Source organism: Neophocaena asiaeorientalis, unplaced genomic scaffold (genome assembly GCF_003031525.2).
Source record: "Neophocaena asiaeorientalis asiaeorientalis breed wild unplaced genomic scaffold, Neophocaena_asiaeorientalis_V1.1 scaffold79, whole genome shotgun sequence".
Lineage (NCBI taxonomy): Eukaryota > Metazoa > Chordata > Mammalia > Artiodactyla > Phocoenidae > Neophocaena > Neophocaena asiaeorientalis.
This window is the reverse complement of record NW_020175402.1, coordinates 3,268,918-3,290,477: the sequence shown is the minus strand read 5'-3', so window position 1 is coordinate 3,290,477 and position 21,560 is coordinate 3,268,918. Positions and strand designations below refer to the sequence as shown.

Genomic DNA, 21,560 nt, shown 5'->3' with positions numbered 1-21,560 from the left:
CGTACCCCAAGGGATGACTGCCCACTGGGGGCCGGCTGGGGGAGTATGGATTTGCAACCTTTAAGGAAAGGAAAAGGATGGGTGTGTGTTGTGTGTGTGTGTGTCTGTGTGGTGTGTGTGTGTGTGTGTGGTGTGTGTGATTGTGTGTGGAGTGTGAGTGTGTATGTGTGTGGTGTGTGTGTGTGTGTGTGTGTGTGTGTGTGTGTGGTGTGTGTGTGTGTGTTTGGGGGTGGAGGTTGGGCCAGGTTTGCTCTACTCCACCCCAGCTTCCTCTGCCAGTGGCGGAGGGAGGGAGCCATCAGAAGTAGGGGCTGCTCGGGCTGCAAGGCCAGATCCCCTCCTTGGAAACGTTCTTTGAGTCTTAGCATGTGACTTAAGTCACATAGAGCCCAGACACTCTGACCCCAGGACCCACATCTTGAGATCAGGAATGCAAATTTGATTCTGCAAATATTTATTGAGCACATATTCTGTGCAGGGAGCCCTGATCCGTGCACTTTAGCATCAAAGAAAGTTTGTGTTTCATCGCTTCTGCCTGCTGAATGACCTAGAGTTTGCAGATTCAGACTGGGGAAACTGGAGGGGCAGCTGCCACAGTGGGCCTGAGGCCTGTGTTCCCTGAATGAATGAGTGAAACAAAGAAGCAGCTGGTCATCGCCGGACTGGCTGCTCCCTGAGCTCTGAGCAGAGCTCTTGTGTGGACTGGCCCCCACTCACGGCATGCTCATGCCTGGTGTATTGAGAGCTGCCGTGTCCTTCTCTTTGTAACTGTGGCCCTTTACAGTTGAGAAAACCCTCTCACATTTATTGTCTCATGGGATCCTGAACCAAAGGGTCACTAGTTCCAGGGAGGAGAGAATCCAGCCCTAGGGATGTTGAGAACCTGACCAGGGCGTCACACTGTCTCAGGTTCAGGGAGGCGCCAGTCTTCCCAGAGGCAGCCTTCAATTCCAGTTCCAGGGCTAAGTGGGCCTGAGGCAGGAGGCTGAGAATGGGGTGTTGCTGTACCAGGGCAGCACCAGTGAGGGCCACCCAGGCCTGGCTCCCCATCTGTCCAGTTCCTGGGCCCACTCCAGTACCTGGCCACTTGGGAAAGGCTCTGAGCTGGGCCTGGTGGCCCTGGAAGAGTTTCCCTGTAGGCCTCTCAGGGCCACACCTCCTCCATCCTGCCTCGGGTTCCTGAACCTGGTGATCAGGCCCAAGTTACTCACCTCCCAGCTGGCACCTGCCCTGGCCAGATTCCTGCTGAGTCCTTCCTGCTGGGATTGGACGTGGATGGGTCCATGCCTCTGGCCTTGGACTTTGTGGCTCTGAACGATCATGGCTCCCTTTTGGCCTCAGTTTTGTCATCTGTGAACCGGGTCAGTGACCCCAAGAGTCTCAAGGCGGTGATGGCTGGGAAGCCCTTGTGAGCCATTAAGCGCTCGGTACAGAGAGCAGATTCTGAGCCAGCTTGCCTGGCTGGGAGACCTTGGGCAAGGTCTGATCTCTGTGGGCCTCAGCTGCCTCCTCCAGGAAGTGGGATGATACCACCCAGCCTGCAGGCCTGGAGATCAGTGATGGCTTGTGGATAGCATCTGGCTGTAGCAGAGGGTCCTTGTGAGTCTCTGTATCTGTGGTATTCCCTTATCCCTGGTACCTGGCATCCCCTCTGTACTCCCACCACTAGCACCGTTAGCCGATGGTGAACCTTTCTTGGTCGGCAGCAGGGTGGCTGCTGAGAAACCCAGGCCATAGTAATAGAGGTATCCAGTCTCCGTTGAGGGAGGGGGTATCGTACTCTACGTCTTCAGGGGCAGGATCAGGGTGAATGGGAGCCACGGTCGGGCTCCACGTGGTGATGAGCTGTTAGGAGCCACTCCACAAAAGAGTGAGCGCCCGCTGTGTAGAGGCATGTGAGCAGAGGGCGCTGGGAGCTTGGGGGGAAGGCACCCAGGGACCGGCCAATGCCTAGAATCCCTCAGAACCCTCCACGTTCAGCCCTGCCCAGCCGAGGCCACTGGATGAGGGTGGAGGCTCAGCCCTACCCTTGGAAGCCCCCAGTCAAGTCCTTGCCTGCTCGTCTCTCCTGAGGTCCCCCAGACATGAGACAGCCCCTTCTCGGGGTGAGGTGGTAGGGGAAGGGGTGGCATAGGTCGAGGCAGCAAGAGGAAGGGAAAGAAATCAGGAGCGGAGAGAAGCTGGAGTCAGAAGCAAGGCGGTACAGGCCAGATCAGTGACTTGAAACAGAATCTTAGCAGAGGCTCATTCATAGAAAAGAGCAGATGTGGGAGGTGGCACATCCCCCAGTCTCCCATCTGAGCACCTGCTTGCTCTTCCCCCTGCCCGGCCCTCAGGGCAGGTCTCACCTGCACCCTGGATTCCAGCCCCAACCTGCCCTTCACTCTGCGACCTTGGACAAATCTTCCTCCTTCCCCAACTTCCGTTTCCCCACCTATAAGTGGTCAGGGGGCAGCTCAGCTGCTGCTGGTCAACAAGCACTCCCTGTGTGCCAGGCCCTGTGCAGGGTCTCTTTTTTTTTTGGCCGTGCTGCGCGGCACGTGGGATCTTAGTTCCCCAACCAGGGATAGAACCTGCGTCCCCTGCATTGGAAGCACAGAGTCTTAACCACTGGACCACCAGGGAAGTCCCCCAGAGTCTCTTAATTGATGCTCGACAACCCCAGGAGGAGACAGGCCAGGAGGCCAAGCCACTCGCCCAAGGGTGAGCTTCGGTGCACCCCAGGGGCTCCAGCCTGGGGCTCAGGGAAACAGGGGCCCCTGAGAAGGGCCTTCCTAGCTCAGTGCACTCATCTGTAAGACGGGGATGATTTTAGCTTCTGCTCCGGGGAGTCGTGAGCTTTACATGAATTACAGCTGCCTGGCCTGCAGGAGGTACCCAACAACCCTGATGGATTATCACAGGGTTTCCCTTCGGGGCTTTTCTTCTGCTTTGTGACCCCCGACTCCGTGTGAGGGCTGAGCCTTCCGTGGGGAGGGGTGGGAGTAGAGGCTGGTCCCGGGAGCCAGGGAGAGGCGCCTGCAGATCCCCGAGGCCCGGCTGTGGGTTCTGTGGCCAGGTCGTTCCCCTCCGCTGCCCTGCAGAGCGTGCCCAGTCTGCAGCCAGGTGGCCGGCTGGGTTTGAAGGCTGGCTTGGTGGCTTCCTGCCTGTGTGGCCTTGGTTTCTGAGGTTCTCAGTGCTTGTGTCCCTCAGAGTCACCGGGGGCTGGTAAAGAAGCAGTGGAGCAGGATCCAATATACGGGGCAGCAGGCAGTATAGCGCCTGGCGAGCCTGGGGTAGACTGCAGTGTGGGAACTGCTCACCCTGTCTCCCAGGCTTAGCAGGTGCCGTAGCTGAGAGGGCAGGACACAGGTTCTCCGTGCTGCCTGAGGCCATGGGCCGGGGGCTGTTCTGACATCTTGCCTGAGGGCCCTTTCTTCCCCAAAGTGTACATGGGACGGTTTCAACAAATATTTTTCTGGGTACCGACCACGTGTCAGGCACTATTCTAGAAGCTAGGGACACTGCAGTGAACCAACAGATGGGCTCTGGCCCTCTTGGGTCTCACACACTAGGGGTGGGGAGAAATGGTAAACCATGCTGTTGTCACCATGGCCCACGAGGCCCAACCTGATCTGTGCCCTTTACCCCTTGCCTTCCTCTCTGACACCCTTCTCCTCACTTACCCAACTCTGGCCACCTTGGCCTCTTGACCAGTCTTCAAACTGGGCAGCTTCACACTTCTGCCTCAGGGCCTTTGCACTGCCGTTCCCTCTACCTGGGACACGCCTCCCCCAACAACCCCAGACGTGTGGCTCGCTGCTTCCCACCTTGAAGTCTTTACTCACACTTCTCAGTGAGCCCTCCCCTGACCACGCAGTTTTAATCAAACACACAGGCATCCCCCTTTCGCCCTTACACTTCCCGGCTTTCATTTTACTTATCACCTCCTAAGATGCTATATAGTTCACTCATTTATTTCACGTATTTTCCATCTCCCCTGACTACTATATATGCTCCATGGGGTGGGGGTTCTTTGCTTTGCCAGACATTGATGTAGACCCTGGAACACAGACGTGAGCACTTATTAGGTGCTCAGTAAATATTTGTTGAATAAATAAACAAGGTAAACAGATGATTAGCTAGTTTAATTTCAGGTAGTGAGAAGTCCTGCAAAGAAAATCTAAGCTGGGGGGCGGGGGGGAGTGGTGGAGAGTGCAGGGCTGGGACCCACAGTGGGAGGGGGACAGGGGAGGCCTCCTGAAGAGGTGACATTTGAGCAGAGGCCTGAAGGAGGTGAGCAGACAGCCACTGGGGCTGCTGGGGGCGGGAGACGACGTGGGCAGGAAAAGTGACCCTGAGCCTGCAACTTTAGGACTGTGGCCGTCCTAAAGTTGCCACAGTTCTGTCCTCAGCTCCAGGTGGGATTGGAGGGATGCCCAGCTTGAGGAAAGGCAACTGCTCCTGGCCCCTGGCTCCCAGGACCCCACGGCCCTAGGGGGAGTGCACCCAGCAGGAGGGAAGGGGTTAACCTTGGACCTCCCCGGTTCCCCTAATCAACCCCAGGCCACTGGAAGCCCCAGTTGTGCCCCTGGGAGAGCCGCTGGCCCCCCACCCGCCCGGTTCCTTGCCTAGCCACCGACTGGCTTTCATCTGCTCACGGGGGGCCAATTCATGGCAGACCACCTGGGGCTCAGCCCCCACCTACGACTCTGCTCGGCTGTTAGGAACCAGGGGTAAATCTCCTGACAGGCCGCAGAGCGGGCCTTGGGCCCGGGTGCCCCACCCCACGGCTGGACAGACAGTGGCTGCTGTGTATGGGATGTGGCCGGGCAGCCAAGGAGGTGGCCAAGTGGCTTCAGATGGGAGAAGGGCCCCATGGCTGGGGCCCACATTGTTGCCTGCAGACCACGCTGCTCCTGGGGCCCCGCCCAGCTCTGCTTCTCCCCGCTCCCTGCTCCCGTTGGCCTCCTGCCCCCCTCACCCCACCGCGGCAGGACACTGAGCTGGCCTCCTGCCAGTCGGGCCTCACTGCCAAGGAACCCAGCTCTGCTCTCTTGGAGGTCTTGGGAAGTCAAGACCTTAGCAGCTGAGCTCCATGCAACACGCTGAGCAGTCCAGGTTTGACCTTGACCATGTGCCTCCACTTTCCCATCTGTAAAATGGTTGTGATGATAGCGGCCTCTCAGAGGATCGTGGCCCTCGTAGACGACACGCGTGGCCCGCCTGGCACAGTGCTTGGCACGTCGTAGATGCCTGCTCAAGCGGTTGCCACTCTTGTCACGGGGGCTTGTGTCAGGCCAGTGTGAAGGCAAGGGCGTGGCCCTGATGGCCCCTGGGTTTCCCCCTGAAGCACCAGGTACCTGGCAGGTGTGGGGACCCGGTGCTGAGAGATGCCGGGTGAGTCACCCACCTGGCTGGGCCCCAGTGTTCCTCCCCCAACTTTTATCCTTCTCACACACCTGCGAGGCTGGGCCCTCCCACTGTCCAGATCCATTGAGGAGGGGTTGTAAACCCAGAGTGCCTTCCTTGAGTGCCAAGGCCAGGTGGGCTGTTTAATTCTCCCGGCCTGTCCCCAGACTCAGGAGTTAGAGCGTGAGCTCCACTTCACAGGTGACACAGCTGTGGCCCAGCGGGTAAGAGCTGCCTGGGACAGGCCTGGGCCGCTGGGTCCTGGAGGGTCATAAGTGAGGATCGGAGCAGGTGCCGTCCCACGGGCTGTCAGTGAGTTGAGCCCAGGCGCCGCAGGCGGACAGGCAGCCCAAGCGAGGTCCAGAGGGCCAAGGTGGGGCCGTCCCCAGGCAGTCCCCCTCCTCTGCACAAAGTGCTCTACCTTGAAACACTTGGGGCCTGTTCTCCAGCTCATCCTCAACTCAGGGGTTAGACACTATGATAACCACTTGACATCTGTGGAAACTGAGGCCCAGAGGAGCAGAGGGACTTGGTGGGTTAGAGCAGGGTGTGATTAGAGGGTTGGACGCTCAGCGCTGAGCTTCCGAGCAGGGCAGGGCTCCTGGTGGAGTCCACTGAGACCCTCTCATCTTCTTCTTTCCAGGCCTGTAATCCTGCACCTGCTCTGGGCCCTGGGCCTGGGCTGGGTCCTAACACCCATTGTTTGGAGCCCCTGAGTTTCCAAACCCAGGCTCCTTTCCTACAAGATGGGCTCCGGGAAGACAAGGTGGCCAGGTGCCTCTATGTGACCTCGAGCATGTCCCTGACCTTCACTGAGCCTCAGTTTTCTCACCTGTGAACTAGGGACAGTGGTAGACCCCCTCATGGGGATAATGCAGGTGAAACAAGGCAGAACGTGTCAACTGCTTAGACAGTGGAGTGGAGGAAGCACTGAGTAAGTGTCAGCCACTGTTTTTCTTTCCATTCCTGCTAGCTACTGCTCTTAGCCTGCAGAGGTGCTGGGAGAAGGGGGCTTCCTGGAAGAGGCAGAGAATAAATACTAGAGAAACCCTGGGAGCAGCAGCTGCAGGAGGCAGTGATGGGGGTGCCCGTGGGGGGCCTCATCCTGGCCAGTGGCTGAGTCTTGCAGTCTTAAGTCAGGGACTTTCAAAGCTAGAGGGGCCTCAGTGAGCAGTGTGTGCAGATGGGAAACTGAGTCCCAGCATGAAAGAGCTGGGCCCCTCGTGACCTAGTGAGCTGGGCCAGGGCTCCCCACCCAGCTCTCACTGTGGGCAGCCGAATGAAAGAGGTCTATTCTGAAGGCACATCTTCTTTCCTCGGGCACAGGGAGTTCCGTTCTGCTCCCAGTGTGAAGGCCCAGGCCCCATGGCTCTGAGACTCTGTGGCGCCCTGGCCACGTGGAGCCACCTCAGCTCCTCTTTGCCCCTCCTGGGCCGTGGCTCCAGCATTCCACAGCAACAAGGAAGCAGTTCCCCAAGTGCTGTTAAAACTCCTCCCTGTCCAGGAAGTCTGCCCTGCGTGAAGGCAGAGCAGCATGTAGCAGGAGCGTGGGCTCTGGGACCACATTACCTGATTTATATCCCAGACCAACCGCTTAGTGTAGGGCTCATCTTGAAGCCTCAGTGGCCCCAACTGTACAATGGGACCGAAAGGGAAGTGTCAGGAGAAAGAGCACTGGACTTGGAGTCGGGGTCTGGGTGCTGTCCTGGCTTTGTGTCCCGGATAGGACTTACCATCCTGGCCTCCGTGTCCTGGTCTCGATGTGGGGGTGATAATCCTGCGTCCCTTGGCACAGGCTGGGGTAGAAGTGACCGTGCAGATGGTGGGGCCCCAGGTGGGTGGAGGGCGTCCGGTCACCTGATTTGGCCAGCAACACGACCTGTGAGGGCACCACGATGCAGACACCGTGGCTTGGGGTGGGTGGGGGAAAGGGGTGAGGCCACCAGGCGGCAGAGCCCATCCTCGGACCCAGGCTGGCTGCGAACCCCTTCCTCCTTCCACTGGCCCCCAGGAGTGTCTCTAGACACACAGTGCACAGTGTGACTCAGAAACGGGACTTTATTAGCCAGTGGCCATAACAACAACTAGCTTTCGTGTAACCCCGCTGGCTCACTTCAAGCTTGTGGTTGACTAAGACACCCAGATCCCCTGCACCTGAGCTGCTGTCAGGTCAGTCTGCGGTCTCCAGATCTATCCAGCCGGCTTCCTGCCTGTTGAGATTGTTCTGACTTCATTCATGCCCCAGCTCATCCACACTGCCTTGCCATTTTCAGTGGCCTCCACAGCAAGGGCAACAGCGCTTCCTCCAAGGCCGATCAGGACTGAGGCCAGGCCGTCCGGCACTTCCCTAGAGACCACGTCCTGAGGGGTATCCGTGAGCCAGTCCTCGATGGCTAAGGTTAGACAACCAACCAGCAAATGAAATCCCAAACTTGGAGGATGTAAACTGGCAGCCCCTGAACAGGACATGTTCTACAAAGCGGTCGAGTTATTTTGTTGTTGTTTTCAGTATTTGAATTGCCAACACATGGAATACGGGAGGTTTCACATAAAAGCAGGTTTATGGCTTCCGGTAAACTGGAAGCTCTGGCAACACTGGGTCCACCCCCACCGGGGCACCAGTCAGCTGGACTGGATGGCAACTGCCCCTTCTACGAGGCCCACCCCCTCCAGTCTGCCCCAGGCCCTACCCATCCCATGTGCCTCATTTATGTGACTTGCCCAGCCCCCATAGCCATCTAGCCTGGTGGCCCCAGCTCCAACCAAACTACCCCCAGCCCACGTTTTTCCTGTTGCCAAGGGTCCTGGGAGGCAGCAGTGGGGGGCCCGGCTGGGAGCCAGGTGGTCTCATTTTGGCTGTTGAGTGTCCCATGGGCTCGGGCCTGGGGCCTCGGAGGAGGAGAAAGTGGGTCCCTGGTTCTTGGTGGCTTGCTGAGCCCATTGAGGCTCCCGGGACAACCTGTTCCATTTCTAAGGGCTCTCACATGCCTGTTTGAGCTTGTGACAGGGGTGTGTAGCGAGACTCGGGGCCTGTGGGTACCAGATGCATTGCATCCCCCTTTTGAAAATCAGAAGTCAGGCCCATTCTGAAGTCCCCACCTCTGTCCCCTCACTCCCAATGGCAGTTAAGAGTCATCTCACACCTTCCAGGCCCCTAGGACACCATTTTCCAAGCCTCAGCAAGCATGGTGAGGAGTTTTGTTTTACCTCCCGCTACCCCCCTCTCTCCTTCTTCTTTCTCTGTCAATCTAGAAGATTCCTCGTGTCACTGAAGACCCCAGGACTCAGGCAAGCCTTCCCCTCTCCCTTAGCCCCTCCCCACACTTCTTTTCCAAGGATCCCAAGTCTAAGACATCCTCCCTCTTTCCTCGCTGTGTGACCTCGGGCAAGCCTCTTCACCTCTCTGAACTGCAGTTCCCTTGTCTGTAAAAAGAGGACCAGGCCCACCTGTCTGCCTGGCCTCCTCCCTCAGGGTCAGGTGGAGCCGAACGGGCCAACCTCGGCTGACAGGCTGATCAGGAGAGCCCAGGAATGTCCGGTCCTCTCAGTGAGGAGTCTGTTATAACAGAGTGTCTGCCCTGGAGAAATCCCCCGACACAAGGAGGTGTGTGAACAGAGATATTCCTGGGAGTCCTGCATGCAGGGGGATCATTTGGAAGCGAGCTAAGTGTCCATCTGAGAGGAACGGCTGAGGGGACTGCGGCCTCCAGGGGATGTGACGAGCAGGAACGAGGGACACCCACAGGCTTAGTGAGGCCGTCCCGCCCCCACCTGTTGCCCCTCACTGTGCCCTGGGGTGGGCTCCCGAGGTTTTGCGGGAACTCTGTTGTTTCTCTGGGGCTGGGTTACTCTCTCCATCTATCAGGTAAGGAAACTGAGGTGGCCCCCCAGGTGTGCTACTGAAAGAGCAGGTTAGAGAATGATACAGCCAGGCTGAGACCATTCAAGAAAGTTCTGTGAGAAACTTGCTCTGCGTTTTGCATGCACGTGAAACCAAAAAACGGCTGGAAAGAAAGACCTCCGAATTGATCACGTGGGGACTTCTGGGCAGGGATTTAGGGTGGGTCAGAGGGGCCATTAGCCTTACCTGTAATGCTTTTATTTTTGTAGCTATTCATATTTTGCTTGTGAAATGTAAAATGAGTAATTGAAAAAGTGGTGTGTTTTGTGTGTGTGTGTGTGTGTGTGTGTGTGTGTGTGTGTGTGTGAGAGAGAGAGAGAGAGCGAGAGAGAGAGAGAGGTGGTGGTCCCTGCAAGCCTGATGTCATTCGAGAAGCCTTGAGGGTGGCCTCGGCTGGCTGCTTGAAGGCAGGGGCATGGCCATCTTGACGAGGCTGGGGGCCGTGGCAGAGGGATACTGGGAAATGCTGGCAGCTTCTCCAAGTGTGATGCCCAAGGCAGGTGCACTGGTCCCCTGTTCCCAGCTTCGGGACAGAGATGGGAGTCCAGCCCCTCACACAGCGCCCCACTCCACTTCCCAGCATCGTGGTGAATTTCCTCTCCTGTCTGAGACCCAGAGGGGAGAAGGCATGTGCTGGGGGTCCCAGGGTAGCTCTGGGCTGGAGGAGCCAGCATTCCCATTCTGGGGCCATCTCCCATTCCTCTTGCAGATGTGAACGGCAGGCAGGATGGATGCTGGGGGGCAGACAGTGGCAGCATCCCTGGGTTCTCTCCCTGCCTCCCAGGGAAGCCTGCTTAAGCCCCTTTCCCGTGCCTGTTGCCTCAGATTCCCCTTCTGCCCAAAAGCGTAGCGTAGAGGTGTAGGTCGCAGGCTTTGATTTGAACCCTGAGTTCAAATCTTGACTCCACAACTTACTGGCTCTGTGGCCTGGAACCTCTTTGAGCCTCACCTGTGGCATAAGAAGGTAGGAGTGAGATGATGGCAGCCCCAGGGCAGCACGTACTGACCATTCTCTGTTCAGAAGAGACATCGGTAGTGGCCTTTGGGTTCTCCCTACAGAGGCCTAAGGGTAGACCTCAGGGAGAACTTCCCAGCAGAGCAAGGCATTTCTGCCCCCCGAGACTCACGGGGACCAGCTTCTCACGGGCTCCCATGCTCTGCAGGGCATCGACAGAAGCTGGAGGACCAGACCAAGGCGTTCCCCGACCGCTTCGGGGACCTGGAGCGCCTGCGCATGCGGGTCACGCCGAGCACGCCCAGCCCCCGAGGCTCGCTCAGCACCGCCAGCCACTTCAGCAGCCAGGCCCAGACCCCCATCCAAGGTACGGCGCAGGGAGGTGGGGGCTGCGGTGGGAGAAGGGGACGGCGGCCTGGAAGTGGTCTCTCTGCTCCAGACCAAAAGCTCATCCCAGGGTCGCTGGCTGCACCACCCTGGTGTTTGTTATAAAGGAACGCGGCCTGCTCTGAGGGCCTGCTCTGCCCGGTCCTGGGCTCAGCCCTTCCTTCATTCATTCAGCAATTGTGTGTGTGTGTGTGTGTGTGTGTGTGTGTGTGTGAGAGAGAGAGAGAGAGCGAGAGAGAGAGAGAGGTGGTGGTCCCTGCAAGCCTGATGTCATTCGAGAAGCCTTGAGGGTGGCCTCGGCTGGCTGCTTGAAGGCAGGGGCATGGCCATCTTGACGAGGCTGGGGGCCGTGGCAGAGGGATACTGGGAAATGCTGGCAGCTTCTCCAAGTGTGATGCCCAAGGCAGGTGCACTGGTCCCCTGTTCCCAGCTTCGGGACAGAGATGGGAGTCCAGCCCCTCACACAGCGCCCCACTCCACTTCCCAGCATCGTGGTGAATTTCCTCTCCTGTCTGAGACCCAGAGGGGAGAAGGCATGTGCTGGGGGTCCCAGGGTAGCTCTGGGCTGGAGGAGCCAGCATTCCCATTCTGGGGCCATCTCCCATTCCTCTTGCAGATGTGAACGGCAGGCAGGATGGATGCTGGGGGGCAGACAGTGGCAGCATCCCTGGGTTCTCTCCCTGCCTCCCAGGGAAGCCTGCTTAAGCCCCTTTCCCGTGCCTGTTGCCTCAGATTCCCCTTCTGCCCAAAAGCGTAGCGTAGAGGTGTAGCTCGCAGGCTTTGATTTGAACCCTGAGTTCAAATCTTGACTCCACAACTTACTGGCTCTGTGGCCTGGAACCTCTTTGAGCCTCACCTGTGGCATAAGAAGGTAGGAGTGAGATGATGGCAGCCCCAGGGCAGCACGTACTGACCATTCTCTGTTCAGAAGAGACATCGGTAGTGGCCTTTGGGTTCTCCCTACAGAGGCCTAAGGGTAGACCTCAGGGAGAACTTCCCAGCAGAGCAAGGCATTTCTGCCCCCCGAGACTCACGGGGACCAGCTTCTCACGGGCTCCCATGCTCTGCAGGGCATCGACAGAAGCTGGAGGACCAGACCAAGGCGTTCCCCGACCGCTTCGGGGACCTGGAGCGCCTGCGCATGCGGGTCACGCCGAGCACGCCCAGCCCCCGAGGCTCGCTCAGCACCGCCAGCCACTTCAGCAGCCAGGCCCAGACCCCCATCCAAGGTACGGCGCAGGGAGGTGGGGGCTGCGGTGGGAGAAGGGGACGGCGGCCTGGAAGTGGTCTCTCTGCTCCAGACCAAAAGCTCATCCCAGGGTCGCTGGCTGCACCACCCTGGTGTTTGTTATAAAGGAACGCGGCCTGCTCTGAGGGCCTGCTCTGCCCGGTCCTGGGCTCAGCCCTTCCTTCATTCATTCAGCAAACATTTATTGCCGCTCACCCTGTGCCGTCGTGGTGCCTGGCCCCAGGGATGGATAGACAGGCACAGTCCCTGCCCTCCCGGGGCTCCCTGTGCCCGGCGGGAAATGGGTATTAGTCCCCCAGTGCACCCGTTAAAGCTGAGCAGGCCTCGCCCCAGGAGCCTGAGACAGACACGTCTGCCAAGGACACCACATTCCCCCAGGCCTCGGCTTTCTCATCTGAAAGCGGGGTGGTGGTGGATGCCTCTGCCTGGTCCTCGGGTGACATTCAAATGACGTTACTGCACTCAGACTTCGTAAACTGTGAAGTGAATTTGTCCCTGGAGAGAGAGAGAGCATCTCCTGAGAAAGGTCCCCACCTGGCCCAGAGACTCTTCCCAAACAGGAAGGAGGAGGGTGGCCTCTGGGCGGAGGCCCAGGATGGAGTCTTTACCCCTTGGCCAGATGGACACGGCAGGCACGTGTGAGCCTAAGTCTCGGGCAGGCCGTCCAGGTGTACAGGGCCTGGCACGTAGCAGGTGCTCAGTAGGTGGTCAAATCGTGAATATCTACCCTGCTGTCTAGGTTCTCTTGGCCAGTGGGTTGGGGTGCAGGAGGCTGAGTGCACAGCTGACCCGCAGGCCAGGCAGGGATGGAGAGTGCTCGGCAGCAGTGCTGGACGCGGCCGGGAGGGCTGGCTGCTGCCGTCATGCACCGTGGGTGTCTGTTCTTTCTTGGTCCTCCAGGCCCTGGTTAGAACCCATTTGGCAGATGAGTGAATTGAGGCTTAAGAGGTTAAGGGCTACTCTTGGGTCACACAGCGCATCAATGACCAGGTTCAAAGTGTCCACAGCACCTGCCCCCAGGAACTTCCTGTACTTCTGAGGGCACAAGCAAGGGAGTCCCTACTGGGTCTCTCCATTAAGGGAGGCCCTGCCCCCAGCCCTGGCCACGTGTGCCAGGCACAATGCCATGGCAGGGGGACTTGATGCAGCCCCGTGGTGTGAAGAGACGGTACCTCCCTTCTGGCCTGGGAAGCTGGGCCTTGGCCCTGCTGAGCCCCCAAGGTGGGGAGAGGCCCCAGGTCCAGGCTCTTAGCCACGGGCTGTCAAGTTTGAAACACTCAGCAACTCTTGAGCCAGGGGGGCTGCAGGGTGGAGGGGTCTGAGCTCAAGAGGCAGTAAGATGTCCTCTGGGCTCATGCCCACCCCTGCCCAGAAGCTGTCCGCGCTCCCCTTCCCGGCAGGCCAGCCTTTGCGCAGGTACAGTGATCTAACACTCCAGGCCTTTCCCTGACATGGGCAGAGCTGGGGCCCAGCCAGGGGGCCCTGGAACCCAGCAGGTGGGGGCTAACAGTGGCGTCCTGTCCAGCAGCTCCCATGGAAGGAGAACCCACCTCTCTTTCCACTTGTGTGGACGTGGCTTGGGAACCAGCACCTGCTGGAGCCTGAGGCAGGCCTACCCGCCCTCTGTCCAGCCCCAGAGGGCCAGGCCTAGCCCAGCCGCAGGCAGAGCCCCTGCCTCCCCCGAGGCTGGGAGGAGAGGAGGTCGGGCCTGTGTGGGATAGTGGCTGACCCAGTCCTTCCCCTTCTGCTGTATCCTGAGGCAGGGTGCTTGCTAGCCACCCACAGCATTGGACGTCAGGCAGCCTCTGTGGCCCTTCACACCAGCCAGGCCTCCCCGTCCTCAGGCCTGTCCCCTTTGGAGTGAGAGGAAGGGCTTTTGACAACCAAGACCAAGGAAGGAACGTGAACTTTGCAGTCAGGTGGACGTGGCTAGGAATTCGGGCTCTGCCAGGCACTGGCCTCAGTTTTCTCATCTGTAAAGTGGGAAGAAGGAGGTATCTGTCACAGGGGCGTTGGCAGGGCCAGGCTTGGGGAGTCCCTCTCACTGGCCCTCCCCTCCTGGTGGGACAAGCCTCTACTTTCAGACTCCATCCTGGGGGTCTCCCTCAGGATACCCCACCACCACTTCTCTTGGTTCCTGTTAATAGCTTTGACCCCCCAGCTTTGGTGACTGGCAAGCAGTGCCGAGGCCCCAACCCCTCCGTACCCCAGCCCCCAGCCCCCTGGCTGTGACCGCCCACAATGGGGGCTTCTCACAGCTCAAAGGCCTCATTCAGCCACCACACAGCAGCTGGGGCAATTTGGAGAAGAAAATAAACATTTCCTCCCAGTGTTGGGATTGGCTGCTCGACAGAGGCCTGGCCAGCTCGGGTTTCTTGGGGCTACTGGGCTGGAGGGGGTGGGGCTGGGGGCAGGAGCTGAGGGGGTGCTGAGGGCAGACGCTCCCCCCACCCGGGGAGGGAGGCAGGAGAGGACGGTGAGAGGGCCGGGCAGGCCTGCCCGCAGCCCACATGACCCCCGAGGGCCACACGCACCCAGGCCCACCTGGCACGGAGGCCCGGCTATAGCCCTGCCATTGCATCCTGGGCTCCCCGTTTGGGCTCCCTTTGTTTTGCAAAAGGGGTTCCTGTCAGGCGGCAGCGCTCGCTCCCCTGGGCTCAGGGCAAGGTGTTAGCCTCATGCTTGGCTGTGCTTGGGGTGCCAGGCACTGCCAACAAGGCTCCTCCCCTGGGGTTCAGAGATGAGGGCAGGAGCCAGGCTCCTCCGACCCCCTAGGCCTCAGGGCAGCACTGACCAGCCAAGAAATCTGTTAGGGAGGGTCCAGATGTGCCAGAAGGCCCCCGTCTCCCGGCCCCTAGCCCCCACATCTCCCCACCTGGAGCCCGGAGCCTCATCCCGTATCATCCACATCCGGGACCAGAGCCTGCTGCTGAGGAAACACCACCCCAGCTGAGCTGGGAAGACCCCAAAGTCCAGAGAAGTTACAAGTCTTATCTGAGGTCGCACAGCACCTCAAGCAGATCTGGGGAAGTGAGGCCTGAGGGCACCTGCAGCTCTAGCCTCAGCCACGCCTCAGGCACGGCAGGCAGTGCACACCTGGAGCTGGCCAGGGGCAGAGGCTGGCCTCTTCCTGAGCCCTCTCTGGCCCCTAGTCTTTGGTGGACAGAGGGCTTGGGAACAGACAGACTTTAGACTGCTGCTGGGGGCTCATCCACCTCCCCACTGCTGCCCAGAGTCACCCCTTTGGCCAGGGTACAAGGAAGGCCCAGGGTCAGGGGCTCATCTTTGCAGGGCCCTGAATGAGCCGGTTCTCCTGAGCGCCCAGAACAGGAGGTGTCACAGCTGCAGTGGCAGCACAAACCCTCATCAGGCCCCTGCTGTGTGCCCAGTGTAGGCACTTTACATGTATTAACTAATTTAATCCCTAGGAACTGTTCTTGTCTCCATTTTTCATGTGGGACAACTTGATGCACAGAGAGGTTTAGTGACTTGCCCAAGGACACACAGCTAGTAAGTGTCGGAACTAAGATAAGTATCCAACCTCAGAGACCACACAGTTAACCTTCAGTCTGTGCTGCCTCAGAGATGGGACAGTTACCCTTCAGGCACGTGTCGGAACTCGCAACGGAGAGTCCTAGGATTCTGTGTAGGTCCAATGTGCTGTGTGACACTTAGGCAAGTGCCTCACCCTCTCTGAGTTTCAGTCTTCCTACCAAGGGGTTTAGACTCAATCCTGAAGCCCCTTTGAGTATTGAAGTTTGAGGGGGTCTGTGATTACAAAAGTATGGGGCAGAGGCTGGGATACTTTTGTCTTGGAGCCAACTCCTGGGGGAGCCAGGGTGGGGCCTGGGCTGGACACTGGGTCTCTCTGTGACAAGGGCAGGGTCCTCTGTGACAAGGCCACCAAGCCCCTCTGGCTGCCGTCTGTCTCGCTTTGCTGTGGAGGTGGGTGAGGGGGGCATCTGATCCTTGTCTGGCCACCAGTCAGCTCCAGCCTGCAGGGCAGCCCTGGAGACACAGGCCCAGGCTGAGGCCGCGGTGGGGGGTGGTGGGGGATGGACAGAGCTGCCGTGGACCCAGCTGCCACAGCACAGGCGGAAGCTCCCATAACCTAACTGAGCCCCACCTGGGCAGGAGAGGTGCAGGCGCAGGCGCACGTACCCCCAGCGGGAGCAGAAAGCAGAGGCCTCGTGATGAGTTCCAGTCCTTTCTGTGCAGCATGAGGAGAAGCCATCTTTCTCTCTCTGCCTGGTTCCTCGTCTGCGAGAGCAGGGCCTGACTCCCAATCTCACGGGACCGTTGGAGACCCTCTTTACCGAGAGCGAGAGAGAGAGGGTGAACCTGCCGGGCCAGGCTGTTGGGCGGCCTGTGCTGGCCCCGCCCTTGGCTCCCCACGCGCCCACAGCCCAGCGGGGAGCCCACCTGCCCCTCGACAGGCCTCTGCACGGCTAGGCTGGGAAGAGGATGCCGGGAGGAGAGAAAAGCCCTCCCCCTCCTCTGCCTGCCCCGGCAGCGCCCGGGGCCACCCACAGCCCAGACCCCTGCTCGCACCTGCTTCCCAGGTGGGGCCGGATCGGGAATCAGCAGGCTCCAGCCCCCCGAGCAGCTCAGGGCGGTGGGAGCAGAGCCACATGTAGCACCAGGGATCCCCCTGGATGGGCCTGTAAACCAGAGCCCGAGGTCATTCTTGAAGAAAGGCCGCCGGGGTGGTGTCGGGCAGTGACTGACCATCCTCCTTGCTGTCCCCCAGGCACCTCCGACCTGAACCCTTTCTCCGACCCCCGCCAGTTTGACCGCTCCTTCGCAGCGCTGCCGACCCTCCCGGAGAGCCGCTTCCCCGACCCCCGGATGCATTACCCAGGGGCCATGTCGGCCGCCTTCCCCTACAGCGCCACACCCTCGGGCACGAGCATCGGCAGCCTCGGCGTGGCCAGCATGCCGGCCACCGGCCGCTTCCACCACACCTACCTCCCGCCGCCCTACCCGGGGGCCCCGCAGAACCAGAGCGGGCCCTTCCAGGCCAGCCCTTCCCCCTACCACCTCTACTACGGCGCATCCTCCGGCTCCTACCAGTTCTCCATGGTGGCCGGCAGCAGCAGCGCTGGCGACCGCTCGCCCACCCGCATGCTGGCCTCCTGCCCCAGCAGCGCCGCCTCTGTCGCCACCGGCAACCTCATGAACCCCAGCCTGGGTAGCCAGAGCGACGGCGTGGAGGCCGATGGCAGCCACAGCAACTCGCCTACCGCGCTGAGCACGCCCGGCCGCATGGACGAGGCCGTGTGGCGGCCCTACTGACCGCCCGGGTCCAAGTGGACTGCTCCCGCTGGTGGCGGGGACCCCAAGAACCTTCCAGACAAGTGGCGGGCCCAGCTCCAAGGCTCAGGGCACTCATGGGACTTAACGCTTCACGGCAGCTGTGGGCCCAGGGTCCATGGTCCTGGGGCCCAGAGCTGGTAGCTGGCTCTGAGAGCATCTGGTCCAGCCACGTCTTTGTACAGAGGGGTCGGGACCTCCCCCAGGACCCCACCCCCAGCCCAGATCCTACTCATCTCATCCCACGTCCCCGTGGGAGAAGTAGCCTCCTCCCGCCACCTCCCCTGGAATGACCTGGCTGTCCCCAGCTATGCCCACTGCTGTCACGGGGCCCAGGCCTCCTGGGACAGAGACCATCTCTGTTCTAGAGCGAGACGGCATTTGCCCACATGGTTTGGCCTCTTATCCTCGGGACCCTAGAAAGATCTCCCCACCCTTGCCTTCCTCAGAGACCCCGCACCCTGTGGGCCCAGCCCTCCCTCTGCATTTACACAAGTTGAGTCACAACTGGAAGGTCCCCCAGCCCTGAGAGGGGCTCACTTATGGTTTGGATGGGGAAGGAACCCCTCCAGAGGCCCCAGGGAATCGCTAGCAGAGATGGAATGAGGATACCCCCAGGCCCGCCCCCTGGCTCTGTTTCCCTACAACTCCTGGCAGCTAAGGGCCCCGACCCCATCCCAGCCGTCCGTGGGTCCCAGGCCCCAGAGCAGACTGGCCTGCGGCAACAGGCCCCTAAAACCAGGAAAGACACCTGCGGACAGGTCTTCCATGCACTTTACCAGTCTAAGGCATTCGCCCTCTGTTCTCTCAGTGGGGGCTGGGAAGGGTCCCTTTCCCCCTAGGCTGGTCTCAAAATTGCCATTTTTGGAGAGAGCACCAGGACCAGACAGGTCCTACCAGAAAGCCTTGGGGTAAGGGGTCATGGGGTGAGATGTCAGCATCCCTGGCCCACCTAGGTCCAGCCAAGCTGTGCACAGCCAAGCTGTGCAGCCTCGTGGGAAGACCCAGCCAAACCTTCCAATCTCTGACACACAACTCCCCGTCTTTAACCAGTCTGCTTCCAAAGCAGTCTTGAACAAAAAACCAGTTTTTAAAGCTGATTTTAGAGAAAGAAGCTTGTCAAACATTTTCAGACACACGATCTCTTACGGAAAAAGCCCCCATGATAGTGAACGACACCCCTGCCCCTCTGAGAGTGTGGAATTGTTAGGATCCCAAAACCTCCTCAAGAGGTCACAGTCCTTCAGCAGCATCCCACCAGCTTGCACCAAAGGCCAACCTGGTGCAGAACAAAGGGAGCACTGGTGAGATGCTGGAATCTCAAGTCTGTGGCTCTCGGGCATTTGTCCGAGAGGACGTGTGGGTGTCCCGGTAGAGGTGGGAGGGATGTGGGGGAGTACGGTGGCTGCATGATGGCAGAACACAAGAGCTGGGAAGGGCTTGGCGGCCCCAGCTCAGCCCCTGCTCTGCTCACAGGGGAAGTATTACAGTTTACAAATGGGAAAGCAGGCCTTGCCCAAGGGTTTAAGCATGTCCAAGTATTTTTCGTTCTAGAAAGGCATAAAAAACCCATGTCTGAATTTTTTAGTTCTCGAAAGGCTTAAGTGGAAAAGGACAAAACTCATAAGCACTGGGCAGCGTGTGGCTTTTAGCCGTCGTTTCAGCCCCATCCTCTGTGGGTGTGGAAATCTCCCCTACAAAATGCTCCTTAGCGGTTGTCTCTGTAATAGCACGTGACCTGCCTGCCGCCGCACCTGTGACAACCGCCAGATAGGCACATGGGATGCACACTCAGGTTAGGAGCTACAGCTTCTCTTGTCCTGCCCTCACTGGAAAAAGTAGTCCCCTGCTTTTATCTCTTCAAAATAGCTGCTGGGGGTATCCTGCTGACTCCCTTCAGCCGGGGGAGGGGCGGGGGGGGGATATCTCCACCCCTTCTCAGGAAGCAGCTACAAATCCATTGCCCTCGTGTCTCCTCCTCTCCTATTCTCTTTGGTTGTAGACTGGCCCCAGGCCCCAGTGGGAGGCACCCTTGGGTTCCCAGTGCCCAGCACTTTGTAGCCCCTCCCCAGATTACTACCCCTTCCTGACATCCAAGCCTCGGTGGGGGCAGGGACAGGAAATAAATCGACCCCCTCCCCAAAACTCCCTGACTCAAAGTGATGGCAGCCGTGCTGAGTCTTTTAAGGCCCATAGTGGGTACAGACAGCTTGGGCTGGTAAAAATGGGTCCTTATTTACAAGGCTGCTTTGAAGTTGTACTAGGCAAACACACTGATTTAGAAAGCACAAGGAAACAAAGGGGTTTGGGCACCATATTACTGTAAGCCTCTTGGTGGTGGGTGCGGATACGTTGTGACATATTGTCATGCTGAGGAGTTAATACCTGCTATACTCATATCTTCCGTAAAACCGACCCAGGGCTGGGAAGAAGGTGGGGAGGAATGGAAACTGCTTTGCACTATAATTTGCTTGGTGTGTTTGTTTTTAATGCACAACTTCCATGTACAGTAAACTGTCTTCTATACTATTTAACAGTAAAATGGAATTTTGACTGATTTGTTACAATAATATAACTCTGAGATGTGTTGAAGGATATCAATGCCAGACTTCTAGAGCTGTATGCATGGGGGTGGGAGAGGATGGGAGTCCTCCCGCCACGGCCAGGGAGGAATGGGGCCGGGCCTGGGGACAGGAGCAGGACTGACCGCACTGCTTTGGAGATTCCCCAGCGCCTTGGCCTCCCTGCATCCGGCTCCATCCGGAAGGGCCACAGAGACCACCCTGGGTAAATACAGCTGGCGAGGGCTCTCCCATGTGTGGCTGGAACCCCAGAGGAATAGCAGGTCTTCAAGGTGCCACCATCCCTTCTCCCTTCGCAGGCGGCCCATGACTTTTCACAAGTCAACAGAACAGGCGAAGCACCTGTTCCAGCTCATCCCCCAGGCTCTGAGTTGGGAAGGGGGCATAGGCAGGTGGACCGTGAAGCAGCCTTGGTGAGAGCCCATCTCTGGGAGCTGTTCGCGGCCATACTGATAAATTAGCAGTGATCAGCTCCCCCATTTTGCAGATGAGGCGACTAAGGTGCAAAGAGGGGGTGTCACCTGGCCCCACAGCTCCGCGGAGGAGTTTGTGGCTGATGGTGAGGGCGGCGGGTGTGAGGGTGTGGGCCCCTGGCTTGATAGCCTCCCCAAGCCTGCCAGCAAGGAGGCCTGGCCCACCGTGCCTGTCCAGCTGAGGCTTGGGGACGGGAAATTTCATAAAACACCTTAGTTTTGAGTGAAAATACTTCAAAAGCTAATCCCGAGACTTTGCCCTGTTCAGTTAGGTTGGTCTGCCTGAAACCCAACACCCGACAGGAAGTTCCCCTTTCCCCGGCCTAAACCCTGATCCCCGCCCCTCTGCGCTGAAGCACGGCTTCTGCCCCAGGGCCAGCAGAGTCTTCTCTAGGCAGGATTCCGGCCAGAGCTGCAGAACTGCTCTGTGTGTGTGCTCTGAGTGCCGTCACCCGGATGAGCAGGAATGGTCCTGAAGCAGCATCTATAAGTCAACACTCTGCTTCCGTAATATGTGTTTATTTGGGGGCCCTTTGTAGAGAATGATGGAGGTTATGAGGGAGCCACAGTTCAAGCTCCTCCCCGCTAGCCACACTTTGGTGCCACAGCTGATACAAGAGGAGGTGTGGCCTCCAGAGCCCCTGACTCAAAGCTCCATCACCTTAACCCTAGCAAGCACAGACCAGCACACCCAGGTTCCCAAAGGGAACCTGAGGCCCAGAGAAGTCCAGGACTTGCCTGAGGTCACACAGGCTGCTGGGGGAAGAGCTGCAGTAACCATATCAGCCTGCAGGTGGCAGCAGGTGGGGAGAGTGAACATGCCCCTCCAGAGAAGGGGGAAAAGGGATTTGCCTCAGTTATGGCCAGAATTCAGGTTAGGTGTTGGAAAGAACTTCCTAACCTCAGGGGGTTCATCCCAGAAGCGCCTGGAAAATATCTCGACATGGAGGAAGGGTTTTCTTTCCTTCTTTAGCTATGTGCCTGTGGGAGGTCCCTGTCCCTCTCTGAGCCTCCCTTTTTATTCAGATATTACACGAGCACCTACCGTATGCCAGGTATGTGGTATCAAGTCCCATGATCCCCAAAGGCCCTGCTTTGGGACAGGGGTTTACTCGGCTTGAAGGAAAGGTTGACATCCCTGGCCCAGCATCCCCAGCCTGCTGGAGCCCAGGCCCGAGCCCCTGACCTCCTGCACCTCCCATCAAGGGTAAAGGGGCCATTTTGTTCCAGAGTCTGGGAGCCCCTGGACCCTTGAATTCCATTTTGAGGCTCGAGGAGCTGGTCCAGTTTGGGCAGTGCCTACAGGTTC

At 58.8% G+C, this 21,560-nt stretch overlaps 1 protein-coding gene across 1 annotated transcript in view; it reads left to right on the top strand.

Annotated features, from left to right (window-relative positions):
• Positions 1–19,753, top strand: part of RUNX3 (RUNX family transcription factor 3) — a 63,687-nt gene extending 43,934 nt beyond the window's left edge. Inside the window, exons 5-6 of the mRNA XM_024766676.1 lie at positions 10,456–10,614; positions 16,634–19,753. Coding sequence (XP_024622444.1) covers positions 10,456–10,614; positions 16,634–17,178 — 704 coding nt within the window. The 3' untranslated portion in view covers positions 17,179–19,753. The remainder of the gene's footprint in view (positions 1–10,455; positions 10,615–16,633) is intronic.
• The last annotated feature ends 1,807 nt before the right edge of the window (positions 19,754–21,560 follow it).